General features: G+C 39.3%; 2 protein-coding genes across 3 annotated transcripts; one reads left to right on the forward strand and one right to left on the reverse strand.

Moving 5' to 3' along the window:
• The first annotated feature begins 8,491 nt into the window (after nt 1-8,491).
• On the forward strand, nt 8,492-20,388 carry LOC110804258 (uridylate kinase PUMPKIN, chloroplastic). 2 transcript variants are annotated; one of them, XM_022009826.2, is made up of 7 exons: nt 8,492-11,139; nt 14,172-14,316; nt 15,164-15,217; nt 15,343-15,434; nt 16,843-17,078; nt 17,229-17,399; nt 19,758-20,388. In XM_022009826.2, exons 1-7 carry the CDS (start codon nt 10,367-10,369, stop codon nt 19,853-19,855), a joined length of 1,569 nt encoding a protein of 522 aa, XP_021865518.1. In that variant the 5' UTR covers nt 8,492-10,366; the 3' UTR covers nt 19,856-20,388. The 2 variants fall into 2 exon arrangements, with proteins under 2 accessions (XP_021865518.1, XP_021865519.1); XM_022009827.2 differs by lacking the exon at nt 15,164-15,217.
• A 64-nt stretch (nt 20,389-20,452) lies between these two features.
• On the reverse strand, nt 20,453-21,729 carry LOC110804263 (uncharacterized). Its single transcript, XM_056829561.1, has 2 exons — nt 20,953-21,729; nt 20,453-20,875 (listed from the first exon to the last, which is right to left on the reverse strand). Exons 1-2 carry the CDS (start codon nt 21,727-21,729, stop codon nt 20,453-20,455), a joined length of 1,200 nt encoding a protein of 399 aa, XP_056685539.1.
• Between the last annotated feature and the right edge of the window lie 1,619 nt (nt 21,730-23,348).

Here is a 23,348-nt window from a genome sequence, read left to right on the forward strand (position 1 = left end):
AGAGGCTATACGGACGCAAGTTTTCAAACCGACATAGATGATTTCAGATCACAGTCTGGTTTTGTGTTCTGCCTCAATGGCGGAGCAGTTAGCTGGAAAAGTGCTAAGCAAAGCACTATTGCGGATTCTACAACCGAAGCCGAGTACATTGCTGCCTCAGAAGCAGCAAAGGAAGTTGTTTGGATTCGGAAGTTCATCGAAAAACTTGGGGTTTTCCCCTCCATTAAAGGACCAATGGCTTTGTATTACGACAATAGCGGAGCCATTGCCCAGGCAAAGGAGCTTATGAGCCACCAGAAGTCCAAGCACGTACTGCAGCGATTTCACATACTTCGAGATATCGTTGAAGGGAAAGAAATCAAGATTTGCAAGGTTGGAACAGACGACAACGTCGCGGATCCATTGACTAAACCGTTGCCACAAGAGAAGCACAACGCACATGTAGAAACCATGGGAATCAAACATATTGGAGAATGGCTTTGATTTTCTAAGTTTTGTTTTAGAACATCTGTTAGATCTGTGTTTAAAACAATTGGTTTAACCATTTCATATTTTTGAAATTTCTTACTTCATATTCATTTAATTTGGTTTAGTATTAATGAAAAGTCCATGTGATTCAAAGCATTCAAATGGGATGTCAAGATGGATTCTTCGACAAAGAAACACCCATAAGTGAACTTGAATATTGAAGTCACAAAGGATCCCTAATCCAGGTCTTTGAAAGGTGGACGACCAATGACTAATGAAGATTAGATTGCAAGTAGATTTGTAGTTCGGTTTCTTGAACTAGATTGACTGGATGTCAGAATATTTTGCATAAACACTTATTGGATCTTGTATCGGATTGACCATGAGAACACTTTAAGAGATTAAAGTCATGTCATAAGCAGTTCTCATTAATGGTGATTAGAACCATTCCTCAGAACATGAGTAATTATGATTGCTCTTTTGAGAATTAGTTCGCTCTAATGCTTAGCTCGTAAAACGTTGCACCGTAAAAAGAGGCTATAAAAGCAGTTATTGGGAGTACTATATATGAATCAAAGTGAGTATTCATAGATTGCAAGAATGGATTGTCCTCCTATCTTTGATAGGATATGGTGTTGTTGTGTAACAAGGCCTCTCGGAGAGTTAGATACTATGAAAATGCATGGCCGTGCTCAGAATGGTTAAGGCTTAACCTTCTGTAAAAGTTTAACAGTTGAACTCAGTAATCCGAGAAACACTTCTGGACCTAATAAGGATGGTTTGGATCTTACCTTATGTTCAGCAAGTAACACTAAGCGACAAAGGAATGTGAATGCACACTTGTCTGAATGAAAAGTGGGAGACTGAAGGAAATGTGTCCTTCACCCAAGGTTCATTAGTCTAATACCAAGGTCCAGATTAATTGCGAACAATTAATTTAGTGAGATCAAGTGATCGGAACAGCTAGCTGGAGCAATGCTTCCGATCAGTGAGTTCTAATCTATATTAGGCTCACAGCTTACTCTTGACTGAACCTATAAGGTCACACCAATGGTATGTAACAGATCACCGGATTAAATGAATCCAAAATTCATTTAATAGCTTTTTGGGAATTAGTTCGGAAAAATATAATATACGATATGACATTGTATCGGAATCCTATATCGTATCGCGGATATTCGTAAGCTGGGCGAAACGAATAATCGTATCGTACGACGGTGATTCGTCGTGTACGATACGATAAATAATAGACGTAAGGCGTTGGTCACGAATACGAGCCGCAACGAAGCTACCGACCCGTCGAGCCAAGCGCGCATGTGCGCAAGGCCCAACGAGCCAGCAGCTCGCGTGCAGCAAGAAGCCAGCCCGCAAGGCTCGGCGTGTGCGCGCATGGAGTGCAGCGATGCAGCGAGCAAAGCAGCGAGGCCCAAGCCCACGGTTACGATGCTCGGCTGCTGTGTGGGCTTTGGTGAGTGTGTAAGTGTGGCTGGTTAAGGCCTTGTGCCTTGGCCGGTTACACAATATAACCTAAGGGTTATATTCCACACTCCAAGTTAGTTTTTCCAACCCTAACCTAATTCAGAAAATTACGTACGTTCAGTTTTTGCCTCCGCTCTAAACTGTTCTTCCCAAAAAGCAAAACACTCTTGAGCATTGTCTAAGCTACGAATCTCAAGACGGATCTGAACGTATCGGTGAACCAAATAGAGGAACGATGATTGGAGTTCTTTTTTCGTGTTTGTGAATCATAAACTCGGGAAAACACGCTTCGAATGTAAGTTTGCTTAATTTGTGCTTTATACATGTTTCCTGGCTTTGGAGATTTGTTCCGCGCAAGTTAACATGTTTTAACTGTATTCCCCTACATAAAGTACAGATTAAGCAAACTTACATTCAAAGCGTGTTTTCCCTAGTTTATCGATTCACGAACACGAACAAAGAACTCCAATCGTTGTTCCTCTATTTGGTTCACCGACACGTTCGGATCCGTCTTGAGATTTGTAGCTTAGACAATAATGCTCAAGAGTTTTAAAAGATGGGTTAATGGGTTAATTAGATGTTATTTGTGTTGATTAAGGGTGGATGACGTCATCGAGGATATTTGGGGGTATTATGTCATTTGTGAGGGGTATTTGGTGTATTTCTGAAACTTGATGGGCGTTTGGTGAATTATGCTAAAACTCGGGGGAATTTCATGAAAAATCCGTAAATAATAATAATAATAATAATAATAATAATTTCGGGGGAATTATGCCACCTTGCCTTATTCTTATGGAGGATTGGGTGTTTATTCAGCTGGTGATGTTCGACATTATGCTTTTCTTGCATCCCGTTTGCAGTCTTCTGGTTTGCAGGATTCGCTTCTTCGGCTTTCAGGTGTTGATGGTCCGGGACCGGCCTTTGATGATGCTCTTGGTCTTTTCAACAGGACCGTGGAGACCGACCTTATGCGTAGCCCTAGTGAGATCGCTGCCCCCAGACTCATGAAGAAATTGGCAGACATATATTTCACGAAGGTTACTGCTGATGCGGAATCCGCCTACTCCTTATCTTCACGTCTTGTTGCCCTATGGAAATCTCAGCAGGGGGATCACTCCTCAGCTTGGTTGCGGGCAGTCCCCATCTCGGGGTTAGGCCAGACTATGAACGGTAAGACTTATCGTTTGGTTCTTTGCTATCGGTTGGGTATTCCGTTGTTCTCTGATTCGACGCCGTGTTCTGCTTGCTCTCGGGTTTTCGACGGGGACATTTATGGGGATCATGCCGTGTCTTGTGCTGGGATTGTGGGTATCAAGCATCGACATAATGTTGTTTGTGATACCCTTTTGGATATTTGCTATCGGTCGGGGATTTCTGCTCGCAAGGAGGTTGATGTTGGGCTGACTAGTGAGAGCGATGGAGCTCTTCGTCCTGCAGATATATTGCTTTACTCATGGGATGGCGGTCTGGATGTGTGTGTTGACTTGACTGGGTCTTCCCCTATGACGCAATCTGGGTTGTCAGGCTTCGTTCCGGGTAGGGTTGTGGCGGTTGCAGCACAGCGGAAGCAGGATAAGTATGCGGCACGTTGTAGGGCTTTGGGTTACGGTTTCCTTCCTTTTTCCTTCTCTTCTTTTGGGGAATTAGAGAAAGGGGCTGTTTCTTTGCTGGAGCGGGTTCAGACGTACTCCCGGGCTCAGGACATTGGGGCGCGGGCAGCTGCCCATATTTTCAGCAGGATCGGGTTCGCCATAGCTAGAGGAGTGGGAGCCCAGATTGTATCTCGGCTCCCCTCCAACTTCTTGTAGTTCATTTGATTTTTGTAGCTTGTTAAGCTTGTAACGTTTTATAATAATAATAATAATAATAATAATAATAATAATAATAATAATAATAATAATAAGTAGTAATAATAATAAAAGTAATTTAATAATCATTATCGTATGTTCTAATCTGATATGATTTGATCTAAACTGAACTCATTTTATTTATCTGATCTCATATGAACTTATTTTTTCTGATCTGGTCTGATCTTATAAATCTGAAATAAGTAATAAGTTCCTGAAATAAGGTGAGATAATTAGGGGCACTAGGGTTGTCAAAAAGTGTCCCGACCCGAAAAATCGACTGAAACCAGCCGACATCCAAACCAATATATCCGAGAAATAGTCAGACCAAAATCGACCCTAACCGACTTTTTGTTGACCCGAAATCCGATTTAACCCTTGAATTGAAGATCCGACCCGAACCGCTAGTAACCAGAGGAAACCCGTAACCTGATTCACATCCGATAACTTTTAACCGAATCAAATATGCATCTGATCCTATAGCAATACGAAAATCAATTTTACCCGATAACAACCGCATTCAACCTGACACGATAAAGCCCGAAACCCAATTTAACCCGAACCCGGTCTATCCGAATCCGAATTCAACTGAATTGTTACCAATTCGACTCTATTAAATATGATATTGATGAGTGACATTTATGTCACTCCTAGGATAGTACTTTGTATCTTTTTATTCTTGTTTTTGTTTGTTTTCCTCCCCTTTTATGCTCATTTTAGTCCTTTTGCTCTTACATGCTAGTTGACTCGGTTTCTCCTAATTACCGCCCTTTCGCCTTGTTTTTCTTAATTTTTGTCAAGCTTTTGCTTTTCACGGGTTTGTTAATGTGTAGGTAAACAAGTAAAATGGATGGAATAGTCAATGGAAGTCAACGGTATCCAAGGAAAGCTCAAAGTGGAAGGAAGGAGTAAAAAAACTCAAGATGTTCGGCCGAACTTCAGAGGTGTTCGGCCGAACTAAAGCAGGACAGCTTGAAGAATTAAGCCCAGAGTTCGGCCGAACTCTCACAAAAGTTCGGCCGAACTTACATATGTTCGGCCGAACCTCCCCTATTGTTCGACCGAACATCGCAATCAGTAGCTCCTGTTTCTTCCCAGGTTCAGCCGAACCTGCATTATGTTCGGCCGAACTTGCCTCTTAGTTCGGCCGAACTTCATCTATGTTCGGCCGAACCTGCTGCCAGCGCTGAGCCACTTTTCGGGACTATTTAAAGCATTTTAGGAGCTTTTAGAAAACCTAGTTTTTACAAAAGTAGTCTGAAATTAATTTTAGAGAGAGAAAGGAGGAGAACTTCATTCATTGCTCATTGTATTGCTTGGGATTCTCCCTAATCTTGGATTTTGAAGCTTCATTGTAAAATTTCTCAACTCTTATTTCTATTTAATGTCATTAATTTCTGGTTTTTCTTATTTTGTCTTTTATTTTTCTCATTAATCAAAAACCCCAAAAATAGGCACTTTTATATTTTTCCTTCCTACTTGTTTGATTGTTTAGTTTTTCCTAATCCTTTATGATTAGACTTATTAGTTTCCTTGCTAATCTCTTGAGATTTGTGATTTTGATTGTATTGTGGATGATGGTTTTGCCTATAGATTTGTTTCCCATGATGAAACTAGCTTGAACTCTTTGGTTAGGGATTTTTGCTTTGATTATTCGGAAATGCATACTTCCATTGAATTCATCATGTTGAAATTTGTAGTCAAGTCCATGAGTGAGTAGTTCTCATCTAGGGGTTTGGGTGTAGCCTAGGGTTTTCATGTGTGGGGTTTTAAGGTAGGATTTGCTAGTTTTGCAATTAAATGCATAAGTTGGGGGGTCCTCGTTGCTTGCTTGGTTAGACGTAATCTTGCTTGGTCAATGGAACGCGATGCATTGATTTGGCAAGGGGTTGTAAGTCATTGCATTGTATGATTTCGATTGGATTTATTTTGATTAGTTCTTAGGCTTTGGGTTGATTGCGGAAGCATGATTCGTTGCTTGAGGATTTTAAAGATCGATTCCCCTTTCAATTTGTCTTTGCAAGTTTAGTTAATCCCCAAATCCTTATTTCCCCCATTGCATGTATCCCTTGGTGAATCCCAATTCCCTAGTGTTTTTAATCCTTGTTTAACTTTTTAATCGCTTAGTTTGAATTTTCTTTCTTTTTCAACAACCAATCCCTTTTCGAATTAGCTTATGTTAGCATTTCTAGCTACGGAACTCGCAATTCCCTGTGGATATCGACCCTTTGCTTGCCACTCTACTTGATTCTTGTGGTTAGTTTAGGTATTTAAGTTGATTTAGGTGTAAGACTAGTAACGACCTAGTTTTTCCCTTTATCAAATATCCGAAAATAACCCGACTCGAGTTAACCCGATAAACGAAAGTTCGACCTAGTTTTTTTTAAAAAATCTGATTTAACCCGAATCCTATTCAATTACTCGTCATTAATCCAACACAAGTTAACCGAATTGACCTATTAACTATATATGTAAATCCAACTCGATACATGAAGATTTATTCTATGTTCTATTTATAAGGAGACAAATTAATAAAACTCTAAAAATCTTTATTTGGCATGAACTAATAGAATAATAAAGTGATACTTCGTATGAGTTTATCGCAAACTTGAGTGTCACTCGATTAATAGAACACACGATTACAAACTTAAATTTATTTAAACTTGAACCTCAAACCCAATCCATAATTGACCAGAATCCGAGATACGTCTTATCCGAACTTGACCAGATTCCGAGACTCACCGACCCATACTTGACCCGAATATGAAATTTAGGCTATCCGGACATGACCCATACCTGAAGTAATCCAATCAAATTTTACCCAAATCCGAAATACACCCAAACCGAACTCAATCCCAACAAAATCCAACCGATTTAAAACAGTTATAAACCCGAACAAATTCTAACCGAACCCGAGATTGACCCGAGCCAAGGTTACCCGATCCGAAACCGAGTTCAATCCGAAACAATTTATCACCCGATCTCACCCTAATCAAAGTTATCCGAATCGATTCGAATCGACCCGAATAGAATTATTGATCCGACACGTCTCACAAAATCTTCCCTCTTTACTCTCAATTACATCTGAAAATGACTTTGCGAAGATGATGCTCCTATCCTTTAATTTTTCTATATCCGATATTTCAATGTATACCGGACTCGATAACCCAATTTTACGTCTCTTGAAGGACAACTAATAGTACACCAGGAAGAAGCTCGTGAAGCCTCTGGGATCGCTGAGTCAAGAAAATCTGAAGTTACTTGCTTCCGTACTTCATTTCCATTTTTATTAACTCCTACTTGCTGCGCACTGTCTAGACGACAAAAAAATCTATCGAAGAGGCTGGAGACCTTGGATTGGAAGCTGGAAGAGCAGAAAGAGATCTCTGGTCAGATACATGATGATGTATGTATGTCTAATCGAATTATTTCATTCAGTAATGTAGCTTAATCATCTGTTTTCTTCTACTTTATTATATGGTCTATAAATGTGTCAAGGTTAAGCATTAGAGATACATTTTACTTGCTGCTATCATGGCTCCATAGTTCATATATTTATCCAATTCAACTAGGTATTACATTACAAGAATACTTAGCCCATTCAAGTGACAATTCTTTTTTACCTACTTCTCTGGTTTGAAGTAACCCTCATAAGAGTTGCAGGCTCTTACGATCATTTCATTGTTTTAGAAACTCTTTCCTGTTTGTATACCATGAGTTTAAGATAGCTCATTTAATTAAATGTCACGCTTCATGGATAAGCTGCCGAAAAATCTTGGGGTATGTATCTATTTATTTGCTACTCCAGATTGTATTCTGTTATTATTTATTGATAAATGAACTATGGAACTACTATAAAAAAATTTCTCTTGGCTCGCATGCATGTCTTACTTTCTTGTGCATATGCAGGTTATTGGTGTCAAGTCAAACATCCCCCAAATTGGTTTTGACATTGACTCAATCCGTGAAATGATAAATGGACTGGTAAGGCGATCTTTCTTTAGTTGATAAACCTGGTCACCCGAAATTTGTCTTGACATGAAACTGCTGTTTTCAGTTGTGGCATTAGCTCAAAGGGGGTTGGAAATCAAGGAGTTAAATGACAAGTTAAGCTCCCTTGAAGACCAGCTAAAGAAATACCAGGAAGAGACCCTTGAGGTGTCGGGGATCGCTGAATCTTGTAAACTTGAATTTGAAAATATGCTTCTGAAATTACAAGAGAAGATGAATTACAGCTTGAAGCAGGTCAAGTTGAGACACGTAACGGAGCCTTAGCTGAGGCAAATATAAAACTCATTCAAGATCTAGCTTTGGCTGAGAACGAACAAAGTGATCTCCAAGCTAAATTGTCACATGTTCTGGATGAGAAGGATGCCATTGCTGCAAAATGTTTCTTGTCAGAGAAGGCGGTTGAGGAGTTACGCCAGGAGCTAACTTCTGAAAAGTAAAAGCTCCAGTCTGAGGTTTGTACTTCGTACCTCAAACAATTTCATATTACATACGAAGTATTTTTTTTAAAAAAATTCTTTTACAAAACATGATTTAACAATAAATTACCTCTCCTACAGATATCTGCAACCAGCTTCACAAAACAATAAAAGAACTTCAAGCAATTGTGGTCAAATTAGAAGAGCAACTAAACGAATATAGAGGAAAAGAAGATGCTTCAAAGACTGAGATTGAAAATCTTAACCTTGAAACTTCTAAGAAATCTTCCCTGCAAGCAAGGTTGAAGGAACTTGAAGAGCAATATCTGGCAACTGAGGCTCAATAGAAAGAAGAGGTTGGTGTTAAATGAATTGTGAACCTTAATTCAGGTTTAGTTTGTCCGTCTTAAGAAAAACACACTTAACTCTCTATTTTTTGCATGTTAAAAATGTACAAACATCTACTAAAGCGAAAGAGGTTGATTTGACTTCTCAGAATCATATGCAAAAACTCCACGATCGTGATTCGTTGTAGGAAAGGGTTGTGAAACTTGAAGAAGAGTTGTAGCTTACAGAGACCACCGTAACTAAGTTGGTTAGTTAAATGTTTTTGCTCCATGCCTTCTTTTATACAAAATGCTCATGACAATAATTTCAGACATAAGTCTTCTTGGGAATAATTTGTTGCCAATCTTCGTAATCTCCAAACACTTATCAATTTCAATGAAAAATGTTAATCATCTGGATTGTTGGTCTAAGAGAAAGAGGAGAGTTTCGCAAAGACCTCTGAATCGGAAGCTGCCAAGAGTCATACGGCTGAAGAGCTTGACGCCAAAAACAAAACAATCATGTTTTTCGGAAAGAAAATTGAGGAAGTTAGTTGTGTTGAAAAAAAACATATCGCATTGTGAAACCTTTGTATACTCACCTTGGCTTTGGCTGGGACTATCGGAGGAAAATGGTGTATGTGGATTATGAACTATGGAAGGATAACATCGAGGTATACACCATAACTTGTTCTCCTAGCTTTTTTCAGACTATTATCTGCTGTAAGTTGTCAACAAATATGAAAAACTTGCGTCCCTGACAGTAAACCTGCCAGGCCTAAATAATTTAGTTTAAATTTCCCAATATTATTAGGAAACCCTTTTTGTTACAGCTCAAATAGTTAGGGTATTGAATACAAATTATCGACCCAAAATCCTAAATAATATGAGATAAATTACCCTACCAGCTGAATTGATGAACTGAATCTGTATTGGTCTTATGCAGGTGCATCCCGAAGCTTCACCTTACAGAAAGTATGGATGTCCACTTTATGATGATCTATGTAAAATATTTACAAAGCCCATAGCTACTGGAAAGTATGCTTTCTCACCTGAGATGATTACTCCAGTCACTAGCTCTACTTCACGGAAAAATAAGGCTTAAGCTTGTACCTATTATAGCAGTTGAATATCATGTAACAAACCACCTTAGAGTGGTTTGATTTAGGGAATGTTGGGCCCAATAATTTTGTAAACACTAACAAACTACCTTTTGTTTGATTCAGAGAATGTTAATCCCATAATTTTGTAAACTTTATGTTATAATTAAGTGTTTGTGCATAGTAAATAAGTTCTTACTCAATATATTTATAAGCACTAGAACATCATCAACACCATAACTGAAATACCCAGCTACAGTTGCGCGCAGCATACCACTAGTTACTAAAAAAGGAGGACTGGAAAGTCAAATGAACAGAGTTAACCAGTTGTCCAGGTTCAAAACCTGCAAAACCCACAAACATAAAACAGTGAAACAAAAGTAAATAAGTAATACAGAGAAATAAAGGCAAGAAATGAGCCGAAGCTCTCTCCTCCACGCAGCGGGACCCACAACCATGGCTTTCTTCAAACATCTCCTCGTTTCACATTTTACTATTTTCACTAACGGTAACCGTAACGAGCCGTAACGGTTACAGACTTGCAGTTACATCTTCTCCCATCTTTACGTCTCATTTAACGCCTTCGTTTAACCCAATCAAACGGATCTACCTGACTACCTCACCCCCAAACTAACGTCGTCTTCCTTCTTCTTCACGTCGTCACGAACCACACAGCCCCTCCTCCCTACACCACATTTTTCTCTCTCCTCACCATTTCTATGGCTTCCTGTGACGACGATTTCTCTCTCCTTGCCGGAGATGATCACCACCACCACCATCATCACCATCTCCACCAGTTCAATTCTCATCACCGCTATTTGCAACCAAAATTGTCCTCCACCACCGTATCCGCGATCTCAAATGACGCCGTGAAAGTATCCTCCGCCGGGGGAGGAGCTGGAAGCTCCGAGAACGGCGGTGTTTTCGAAGTTAATCCATACGAGTCGTCTGAGTTTGACTCCGTTCCAGATCCTGAATCAGATCCGAAAAATTCTAGGGTTTGCACCGAGTCAGCTGATAAAAGGAAGGACAGGGAGAGAGACGATCTCAGCGACGGAAGCTACAAGAAGACGAGACTTGTCGCCGGTGCCGGAGGTGTTCTGGTTTCCGGCGCCGGCGATTACAGGAAGGATCGAGAAGAGTGGAGCGATACGGCTATTGATTGTTTGTTGGATGCTTATACGGATAAGTATACGCAGCTGAACAGGGGTAATTTGAGGGGGAGAGACTGGGAGGAGGTGGCAGCTATTGTTAGTGATAGGTGTGAGAATCAGCACAAGAGCGTGGAGCAGTGTAAGAACAAGGTTGATAATTTGAAGAAGAGGTATAAGTTGGAGAGGCATAGGATGAGTAGCGCAGGCATTTTGGTTAGTCATTGGCCTTGGTTTAAGAAGATGGAAGCTATTGTTGGGAATTCTTTGTCGACTAAGTCGGCTTCTGATGACGATAAAATCAGCGGGTCAAGTGGGAATGCTGGCAGGCAGCATAAGAGGTATAATTTCCTTGTCAATTTGTGATATTTGGTGTTCTTGATTGTATTTTCATATGTTAGAAATATGTGACATCAGCTCAAATGGTTAGATTTCTAAGGAGAAGAACTAGTTGTGAAAAGAAAATGATGTTTACCTGTTTAGTGATTGTGAAGATAATATTCAATTTGAAATTTGATATTATAAGGGAAAAGTTTAGCTGTGTGCAGTCTCTCACTTGAATCATATGTTAAAGATTACATGTTAGAGCTTCTTATGAATGCATGTACCCCAAGCTACAGCAAAGTTTATAGAAAATTGGATTAAATAATTTACTTAAACAAGCAAATTATTGATGGCGGAAGTCCAAAAAAATTTTATAGATTGGACAGCATAGCCAGTACAACGTTATGAATCTCTTTCGACTAGAAGCAGAGTATTCTTCAAGCTTTCATGGTTTCATTGATTGTGCTGACATTGAATTACAAACAAAAGAGAAATTCTTTGTAGTGCCCTTGTGTTTTGAATATTTCTATTTGGTGGAATTTTGTGGTGGTGCCTTGTATTGTTGACGATGATATGATCTAGGATCTTCTTCAACTCATATTTTGACAAGTTTCAGTACACAAGCTCAAATTTCCCTTCCCCTCCCTTCAGCCTCCCTTTGTTACTATTAGGAGGATCCTAAAGTAGTTGTTGATGTATTCCCACCATTTGCTGTTTTAAGTTTTTAACATGAGGGATTTATTGCCATTGGTGAATCGTCTATTTCCCTTTTAGTCACAGAAGTTAGGAATCTTTGGAGTTGGGATGGTTGAGGTTAAGGTATAAAGGTAGAAGATGGGTTACAGATTTAGTTACCGATTTTCAGCTACATATTAAAGTAATTTCTTTGTGGATGTATATGGCGTTGGATAGGACAGAGTGGAGGGAGAGAATATACATTGAGGACTTCATTTGACTTATACAACTTCCATGTTTCTGTTTCTTTCTATTTCTATTTTTTATTTTTATTTTATTTCTAAAATTCTTTTTAATTTTTTTTAATTTTACATGCTATTTTGAAATGTACTTATTTTACTTATTCATTTATTTTAAACTTTTCTTATTTTTTATTATCTCTTACAATATTTCTTCTGTTATACTTCCTCCGTCTTTTAATACTCGCAACGTTTGTTAGTTTCACGCATGCCAATGCAAAACTTTGATCATTTATATCTTGAATTCTCTTTATGGAAAAATTATAAAAAGTTGATATTTTGAAAATACACATTGAGACGAATCTAACAAGATCTCACATGACTATGTTTTATCTTATATAAAAAACACTACGAATAGTCAAAGTAGATTATATGAATAGTGGCAAAAGTCCAAACGTTGCGAGTATTAAAAGACGGAGGAAGTATATATATATATATATATATATATATATATATATATATATATATATATATAATCGAGATCTGGTGAGAACCACCCCTTAAGATGAGAACCTACCTTATAATGAGAACCTCTAAAAGTAAACACAACATCATAAAAAGTAAACACAACATCGAGTAAAAGTAAACACAATATAATCAAAAGTAAATACAGTATCGAGTAAAAGTAAACACAACATCAGAAAAAGTAAAAACAACATCGAGTAAAAGTAAACACTATATAATCAAAAGTAAACATAACATCGAGTAAAAGTAACACAAGATCAGAAAAAGTAAATACATTATAGAGTAAAAGTAAACATTAGATCAGAAAAAGTAAACACAACATTGAGTAAAAGTAAACACAATATCAGAAAAAGTAAACAAAGCATCGAGTAAAAGTAAACACAAAATCAGAAAAAGTAAACACAACATCGAGTAAAAGGAAACACAAGATCAAAAAAAAAAAAAAAAAAAAAAAAACGTCGAGTAAAAGTAAACACAAAATCAGAAAAAGTAAACACATCATCGAGTAAAAGTAAACACAAGATCAGAAAAAGTAAACACAACAAACCTAAAACATTTCATACAAAAACCCAAAAAATCATGCAAAATTTCATACGAAAACCAAAAAAAGTAAGATTCAATTACCTGAAGAGAAAAATCGTAGAGAAATTTCAAAATAATTGTGAATTTTTTTTCACAAATCCGAACTCATGAAACGCAGAAGAGAGAAAGAGAGAGAAAACTGAATGAGGAGAGAGAAAGCTAACTGAACTACTGAAGAGAGAGAAAGAATTATGGGAATCCCTTGTGTGGAAAGGAGGTCATTCAGCGATGTAATTTACCAAAATACCCTTAATGAGCTGATTTGAGCCGTGTGATTGAATTGATCCGACGGTTATAAGAGGTTCTCATTATAAGGTAGTTCTCATCTTAAGGGAGGTTCTCACCAGAACCTGGTCCTATATATATGTATGTACTTCATTAATTCCACTTTCTCTTCCTTGTTTTTTCTTTTTTACTTCCTGCTCCTTCTGGTTTGTTTGGTGACAATGACGATCTCCTACGACGATTCATGTTAGCCGACCCCAAATCATTTTGGGACTAAGGCTCTGTTGTTGTTGTTGTTGTTGTCTTTGTGGATGTGATAATTTTTTTTGCGCTCAAGGCCACGTGAACTCAAATACAGAGTATTGGTTTTGGGAAATCTATTTACCAAACAAAGAATATCACAATACAATTTACAAAGGCATCATGTAAACTTTTCTGAAGGACATTGTCCGAGTAGTTAGCTAATGTATGAAGAGTAGAGTTGACATAATGGTGTCCTATGTCATTGGAACTTTCAATTTCATGAATTTGATATGTGAAGTTTAGGAAGAATGTGTTGAGTATTTTCATTGGGGGAGGGGTGTCCTCAGCACACTAGATACAGGGGTGCAGACAGTCCATTCTTTACAATATTAAAATGCTTATTATTTACATGTATGCCTTTTGTTTTCATGCCCTTGACTTTTTTTTAATGAGATTTAGAAAATTATATGAAGGTGTTTTTATTTATCCTTATCCGTCCTAAGGGTTGTGAGATAATAGGTGTTTCATTTGTTTTTAACTTCATGTAACTATCTGGGCAGATATTCTGTGGGAACACCTGGTTCGGTTGGTCAGGTGAATCACATGAAGTCCAAATCTATATCGAACTCGAAATGGCAGAGGGTCGTTTTTAAGATCAGTGGTGCTGCTTTAGCTGGCAATGGTCCACATAACGTTGACCCTAAGGTTTGTTGCAAGATCTATTTTTATCCTTGTTAACCTCACAAACTGTAAAATGCTGAAATAACCCAGCGACTACGTGTTCATGTTAGAGAAGACATATAGCCTGTGTAATAGCTTTAGTAAGTTCCTCCGTCATGTCTATCTGATTGAACATTGGGGAATAACAGTAGACATGGCAAGCATTCCCCTTGTGATCATGTGGTGATGCGACCTGGTCTTTCATAGTCACTAGACTCACTACAAAAGTTGTTGCCATGACAGTTAATTTTTGGAAGTATTGAAGGGCATTTATTATTTCAGTGTTTCTTTTACATATGATACTCTCCTTGTGCATTCTTTCATTACTAATGAAATGAAATCCTCTTCTGGGAGAGGGAGGGGGGGGGGGGGGGGGGGGGGGGGGGGAGGAGGGGAGTAATTGAAACAGTTTATGGAGAGATTTATGCCATGTTGAGTACTTGAGTCATGGGATGCCGGCATCACCTTCGACCTAGCTTAGCTACTGCAAATTCCACCATTATTTTTGCCTCCCCTGCTTCAGCTAGTTCCATGAACTTTCCCCCTTTTGATAAAATTTGCTATCCTTCTTTACATGTTCTTCATTTTGTTGTGCAATGTACATAATCTGAGGTGCTCAACTTGTAAAGTTTGATCGATGATTTTTATGGTGCTCTTAAGGGGACATCTTATTTCGTGGATTGGGGAGGTGGGTGTTGTGGAGAATCAATTGTTATCTTGTTGGTCTCTGTAGTGGAGAATCAATTGTTATCTTGTTGTTCTCTGTGTACTTCTTTGTTCATTTTCTAGCATTGTATATATTAAGCATCTTAATGATTGTTGAAATTTCTAGGTAGTTATGCTAATTGCTAGAGAGATTACCATGGCTCACCGCCTTGGAGTACAGGTAGTTGTCTTGGTTCTTTAATGCCTCTCTTTCTCTCTCCCCCTCCCCACTTTTGTTGTAAGCATTTTTAGTGGCTTACAGACTGTAAATGTTTTATAAATGTCAAAAGCTGGATTGTGTTGCAGGTAGCAATTGTTATTGGTGGGCGTAATTTTTTCTGTGGGGATACATGGATTACTGCGACCGGTGCTGAAAGATCTACCACTTACCAGATTGGGTATTCCATCTTACCGCTGGACACATTTATTTTTATTTTTTATGCTTATTTCTTTCATTTTCTTCTTTACCTGAAGTTCCTGACAATTGGACTGTACTAGTCTGCTGTTTGAATAAAATCGCTATTAATTATCTCTTGTCCAATTTTTATTTCTGTTTTATGTTTTGCTGCTCTTTTATGTTCATTTCCGATGGAGCCAAAGATTCATTTGTTCTTTTGGCTGTGGATGTAATGGACTACATCAAAATGGCTCTTAAAACCTCTTCCATGAAGTAGAAGATGGTCTTCCCGTTATCGCTTTTGGGTCAATTGGAAACAACCTCTCTGCAATTGCAGGGGTAAGGTTGCGTACACCCGACTCCCCTTACCCCGCTTCTTGCGGGAGCCTCTTTGAGGCAATGGGGTAATGATAATGATAATGATGCTCTTTTACTTCCCTCTCTGTCCCTGCGTGTGTTTGTGTATGTTGAAGCTTTGAGGGGAAGATGGTCTCTGTAAATCTCTTGGGATGTTTGGTCTATTATAGATATCATATGTAGACGAGTAAGACGACTGTAATGGAATTGATTGTTGATTTGTTTCCGTCAGTCTCCGCATGTGTCATGCTTGTGTAAATCTTTTATTCATTGCATATTCTACAATCAATGATCCTATCCTGATGCCTAAGCCTCTAAGGTCCCTTTTGGATGTCGTTAGTTCCCTCAAAGAGAATTTGATACCGTTTGGGGATTTTGATGCCATTCAGTATTAGTTTATAATGAGAAGTGTGTCAGCAGGAATATGATTTTTACAGTTAATTTAGCTGACTATTAGATTTAGGTTTATCTTCTTATTTTGGCTTAAAAGGAGGTGTACAGCCTGCGAAATGGTTAACTGTGCTTTGTTTGACTCTGGAAGAATAATGTCTCAAGGTGCTCTAAGTTAAGAAAGCAATTGTGTTTGAATCAAGAAAGAGTACGAGGGGAGGAATATTTCAATATGGCCCTGTTTTCGCTTTGCAGATTTTCCAGAGACAACGCTGCTCTAGATTTTTCTGGCACAGTTTATCTTGCTATACCTGTAGTATGGCATAGTTTATCTTGCTATACCTGTAATATGTGGCATGAACTATCCAGCACCAGTTCATAGCAATGTAGCATAGGTACCTAATATTTAGCCTCTTACCTTTTTTACATACAAATGGTGTCTCTCATTTTGACATTTCCTGATTTTATATGTTTTCTTTTGTGTTGGTGGTTGGCACCTAGTTAATCTATGAAGTCTTCCATTCTAGCGGGTCAAATGATAAATTTCAATGTTAGTCTTGAAGTAAGACTTGTAGTTTGAATCCGAGGAGCAGCTTGAAGACAATATTAGGTTTGTGATTATGGAATGGTTTGCCTTACGATGAGTGCTCACTATTTGGCAGGATGATGGCAACTGTGATGAACTCGGTGTTGCTCCAGTCAGCCTTAGAAAAGATGGGTGTTCAGACACGTGTGCAAACTGCTTTTACTCTGCCAGAGGTGGGTGAGCCATACAATAGACAACGAGCAATCAGACACCTAGAGAAAGGCAGAGTGGTGATCTTTGGTGGAGTTGGTGGTGGTTCAGGAAATCCCCTCTTTTCAACTGACACAACAGCAGCTTTGCGCGCAACTGATCGTACGTCCTGACTGTCTCCTGTAATTTTGCTAAAAAATATTATTTCTGATACTTTTTTTTTTGTTTTGGGCATTTCTTGGAGTTGGTTATGGTTCGCTGTCCTTTCATAGCTAGTGTCATGTCCTAATTTTTTTTTGTCCCCTTTCTCAGTTAATGCCCAGGCAGTTCTCAAAGGCATCAATGTTGATACTATTTATGACTGTAATTCAAGAAGTAATGGCCTTACATTTGAGCACATTTCCTTTAGAGAAGTTGCTTCCAGAGGTGCCTCGTCTATGGACGTGATGGCATTGACATTTTGTGAAGAGAATGCTATTCCTGGTTAGTACACGCAGCTTAAATGTTCGCAATTTAACCAGTTGATAGGTACATTTTCATTTAAATATGGTATTATAGTATTATGCACAAGGTCATCAATACGACAAACTTCATCTAGCGACTCGTAGATAGCATACTTTTATTTGTTCCGTTTTATTGATTATATTGTTTATGATTCTGTTTCTTATTCTATATGTTCGTTATAGACATTCAGCTTCAACACTACGGGTAACTTTTCAACGGGGTTAAATTATGTCAATATTGCCTTTGTTTTCCACTGAGTTCTGGTCATGAATCGCAATATTTCCTGCGATTACTACATCATTTTCTGGGAAAAAGGCCAATGTCTGGTGGAGCATATACTGTGCTGGTAGGCATATAATATCCGAGTTCGGAACACCTTGCCTGGATTGGCTGATTTAAAAGAGTGTTGATTCCGACTTGCCTGATTTTGCGCGTGGGTGGTTGGGAGGCTCAGACTACGTAGGGCTGGCTGACAGGCCCAATTGGATTTGGTTTTGAGTTCAGCAGGGGTGGAGCAGCCTGATCAGTTACTCGTCAGCCTGACGTATAAATGGGTCAAATCATGGCCAAGCCACAAAATATGGTGGGAATCATGGAAGGTTTCCCTGAATTTTTGGTGTTTTTTCAAATTAACCCTGACCAATTGGAAATTCCCAAATTAACTGCCGACCAACCTAAACTTTTAACGATATATTAAGCGTTAAAATTAAGGCAATTCTGTCAAACAATCCTCCTTTTGTCGCTTTTACTTTCCTCTGTAAACCCATCTTTCCCTCCTTCCTGTTTGTTTGTTTGTTTGTTGGTACCCTAAGTTATTTTTTTATTTTTATTTTGATATCAAATATCTTCCTTTCGAGCTTTGGGAAAACCTTCTAGAAAGGAACTCCCTTGACTCAAAAGAGAATCAACTATGGGTAGAAGCCTAGAACCACTAGCTAATTCCAACAATTTGAAACACAAACTGACAATAAAAGCTAGCTAAAAATAACAGAATCTGCCTATTACAAGCTATTGATCCATTTCTTATAGACTACAATTGCTTTTTTATTTGCTAAGCATTTGATTTTGCCCCTGCTTCACTGCTGAGTTGATGCTTGGCACTTTTGTTCCCGAGGGGCTTTGTTTCTTGCCTTCCAAATTTCTTAGACTAACGCAGCAGCTGCAGCATACAAAACAGATTTCTTTGTACTAGTTCCCTTAGCTCCTCCCTACCCACCTGTGAAGAGAGTGCAAGTTCCTGTTACCTGATCTGATGCAAACCATTCCAGAATACTTTGAAACTAAGTTTAGAGCTGAAATAGCTGGAGATTTTCTTTTTGTATTAACCCCAGAAATTTATTTGCTCTGAATTTGGAGCTACGGGGTTGCACGGTTTGGTGGGTATCATGGAGCTAATGGGTGGAAAAGGAAGGTTTTCAAAGTGGAGATAAGTAGGGAAGGATGCTGTGCAGATGTGGATTATTTTTCTTAGGTTTCAAAATTGCTGCAGTGTGTGGATGATGATTGATGATAGGGCTTTTAGGGTGGTGGCAGAAGCAAAGAGAAAAGAGGGAGGGGTTTGGAGAGGAGATAGAAAGGAGACGAAGGGAGTATTATTTTATTTTATTTTAAAAAGGACTTAGATGCTATCTAAGTATCTATTAAGGTACTTTGGAAGGGGTTTAGGAATTTTAGGGCTATTTTAAGAATTCCCGACGAGTAAGCATTGATCCGGGAGAATACCTCAATGTCAGGATTATTCTGTGTAGTTTGGCCAAATAGAAAAAGAACTCCGTAAGTGTATTTCAGCTTTCCTTCCTGGTGTTCCTTCCAGACTAGATCAGTTGTTTACTTTTTTTTGTTCACAGGCGAGATGCTGTCATTGCTACCACTGTTAGCTTGTCCGTGCATGAACTTAAAAGTAGTGGATTTATTGAAAAACAGCCAGTCACAATAAATTTTGATTGAAGATATTATAGGGAATGAAAATGTTGGTAAACAGTATTAAGCTTCTGATATGGTATTATTGAAAATCTAGGGTAGCTTGATGTCATTAGGTTAGAAGTCATGTTAAATAAAAAAAAGTTGTTGTGCATCAGATATGTGATCATATTGTGGTGTAGAACATTTGCTTGTGCGGCATACGTGATGCCTACCTGTCACATATTTTCATTTACATCCTCCTCTCTCTATCTATTTTGTTATGTAAATAATACAAAGCATATGTGATGCCTATCTGTCACAATTTCTCATTTACATCCTCCTCTCTCTATCTATTTTGTTATGTAAATAATACAAAGTATATGTGAATTGGTTATTAAGTGATTGGAAACAAATTGTGTTTTTTGTTCTATGCAGTTGTGGTTTTCAATCTTCTTGAACCTGGTAATATATCGAGAGCCCTATGTGGTGAGCAAATTGGTACACTAATTGATCAGACGGGAATTGTTAGCTAACATCAATAGCATGATATATGTTTCTTCATTACGGGTTGTAGGTTTTTTTGTAAGTATATAGATGTAAAACTGAACCACAACAAAGCCTTTGGTCACTCTCTAATTATGCTGGGGTGATCTTGCTTCCGCACAATGCTTGAAGCTGCAGATGACTGACTTGTGTATCTATGGGTGAAGCAATATTTTGTTGATGCACTTTTGATTTATCCACAGTCCTTAACAAACAACTTTGGAGGTTCGAGCTGTGGGATGCTGCCGCCTACTACTTTATCAACCATAGATATTATGGTTACTAATGCCCTCATTAGTCATTAGTGGCAGGCTGAGCAGCTAGATGTATTTATACTCCTATAGAAAGTTTCCCCCTGCTCCTGTAATTTTTTGGCGTATTTGAAAGCCTATATCTAGGTTTTTCTTAATCACTGGCTGTGTATTTATAGAATAATTAGTATTTAGAGGATAAGTATTGTGGGGGATTCTGAATGTTGTAGTTACGGCGATATATAATTATAAAAAGTTGTATTTAAGTTTCATATGTTTTCTGTTAATAGCAGTACATATATTTATTTTTTTTGACGGGAAGATGTGGTAGCCATTTCATTCACAAAGGATTTTGTCCGCAAGGACAAGCGGGGTTACAACTGGTGGACAATCCTCCATCCACACGAGTGTCTCCTCAAAGTGGAGAGCAGCTTGTGCCATAGAGTGTGCTACACTATTACAACTTCTCCTATTAAAACCAAAACTGCAATAAGTAAATTGTTTTGCCAAGTTTAAGATATCATTAACTAGCACTTGGGTAGCTGAAATTTCCCTAGATTTTGCTTGGAGTAGCGTAGCCAGGGCTTGACAATCGGTTTCCACCTCCAATGCTCTGCAGCCCGCATCAAACGCATACCTTAGCCCGAACATCACTGCTTTTGCTTCTGCGTGTTTCACCGTCAAGTTCTCACACCCACTCTCCCCTGCTGACATCAGGGCATCACCCACATGATCTCTAACAAGCATACCAAGTCCAACCTGTCCTTCCGCAGTCACAGCCCATCAGTGTTGAGTTTAGCCCTCCCAACCAAGGGTGGTTGCCATCTAGTGAGTACTTGAGTTGGCGGTTCACTTGGGGGTTGGTCACGTGTACATGCTGCCTCATATTCACCTAAGATGCCCAACATTTTTGCACATTGTACAACTGGGTCGACGGTCTTCCTTTCGAACACCCACAGGTTACGAGCCCTCCAGGATTGCCATACAACCATCATGGCCAGTTCCCATGCCCCTTTCATCTTACACTTTTTCCCGAACTCTTCCCCCCATTCCATTAGACTACAATTGGCGACCTGAGAATCCAACCGAAGGGGTGACAGCTTCCATAGGAGTCTTGCCTCCTTGCATTGTAATGCCATGTGGGTGACCGTTTCCGGGGCTTCACCGCATCTTGGACAAATACAGTCCACATTCAGTCCACGTCGTGCCAAGACATTCATGGTGGGTAGGCCATTTTTCAGTGCCCTCCACATTGTCACCTTCACTCTCGAGGGAGTGAGAGCTTTCCAAGTTTTGCGCCATACATCCAAGTTATGATCACCTACCGATGGTCCAACGTTCCCATTCTTCCGCTGCACTTCTAGATGGTACGCACTTCGAACACTGAAAACTCCATTTCTTGTGTGGGGCCAGGATAACAGGTCCTCCTGCTCACTCTCCGCTAGCTTCATAGCTTTTATGGCCTCGGTTTCGTTCGGGGTGAGAATTGTTGAGAGTTCATCAAGAGCCCAACCGTTGCCCTCCTCATTTCTCCACTCTCTTACTGTTGTTTTTGATGCTTCCACCGAAGGTGGCAAAGAGAGAATGCGTCCCCCGGGAGTCCATTCACCCATGCATCCTTCCAGAACTTTGTAGTCCTACCATTGCCCACCACCCACTTTGATCCCTCCTTCACAAGTCCCCTTGCAGTGAGAATGGACCGCCACGTGAAGCTCGCATTTTGGGGGTACAATAGCTTCCCATATATCTAATCGAGGGAAGTACTTCCCTTTTAAGACCGTTGCCGCGAACGAGTTTGGCTCAGTAGCTAACCTCCAGAATTGCTTTGCTAAAAGGGCAGTATTGAAAGCACCAAAATCACGCATACCAAGACCTCCTGACTCCTTTGGTTTACACATTTTTTCCCAACTTATAAGTGCTAACCTCCTCTCTTCCCCCTTTTGCCCCCACCAAAAGTTCCTGCATAGGGACGTTATGTTGTTGATGATGGCTGCCGGTAACTTGAAACATTGCATTGCATACATGGGAATTGCTTGGGCCACTGACTTTAGTAAAACCTCTCTTCCCGCTCTAGACAAAAGTCTTTCCTTCTAGCCCTTAATCTTCTTCCAGACTCGGTCTTGGATGACTTGAAAAACCACTTTCTTGGATCTTCCAATATAAGTTGGAAGCCCGAGATATTTTTCGTGCTCATTTACGGCCGTAAAGTTCAACTTTGATTGAAGTGTGTTCTGCAAATTTATACTAACGTTACGGCTGAAAGAGACCTCCGATTTTTCCAAACTAATCTTCTGACCCGAGGCTGCTTCATAAGTAGTAAGGATATCCAGAATGACCTCCGCCTCTGTCTCACATGCCCTAGTGAAAAGCAAGCTGTCATCTGCAAAGAAGAGGTGAGAAATATGATCAACATGTCGACCAATCTTAACCCCATGTATCATACGACGGGACTCCGCATCTCTAAGGGCTGCTGAGAGTCCTTCAGCACACACAAGAAACAAAAAGGGTGATAATGGGTCCCCCTGTCGGAGGCCGCGGCCAGGAATAAAGCTAGGCGACGGGAAACCATTGAAAAGCAGAGAGTAAGTCACCGAAGATATACATTTCATCACCAGATCCACAAAAGAAGAATTAAAGCCCAACTTTACCAACATCCCTTGAATAAAAGCCCACTCCACTCTATCATAGGCCTTGCTCATGTCCAATTTCATTGCCATAAAACCCTTTGCTCCCTTTTTTTTTTCTTTCTGAGATAATGGAATAGTTCGTATGCTACTAGGACATTGTCGGTGATTAGCCTTCCAGGGACAAAAGCACTTTGGGACTCACTTATTTTACTCGGGAGAACAGTTTTTAGCCTATTTGAGATTACTTTCGAAACAAGTTTGTATAAGACATTACATAAACTGATTGGGCGGTAATCTTTCGTGGTCGTACAAACTTTCTTCTTTGGGATAAGAACAACATGAGTATGGTTAATGTTTTCGATCGGAGCCCCATTATTTAAAATATTTAGCACATAATCAGTTACGTCTCTACCCACAACATGCCAGAATTTTTTGTAGAAAAGAGCGGGCATACCGTCGGGCCCAGGGGCCTTTGTAGGGTGCATTTGTTTCAAGGCGATGATGATCTCCTCCTCTGTATAGGGTGCTACCAAATCATTGTTCATTTCATCAGTTACCTTTGGCATTACTTTGTCCAGAATGTTTTGCATTTCGTCAGTGCCAGT

Source organism: Spinacia oleracea, chromosome 5 (assembly GCF_020520425.1).
Source record: "Spinacia oleracea cultivar Varoflay chromosome 5, BTI_SOV_V1, whole genome shotgun sequence".
Taxonomy (NCBI): Eukaryota; Viridiplantae; Streptophyta; class Magnoliopsida; order Caryophyllales; family Amaranthaceae; genus Spinacia; species Spinacia oleracea.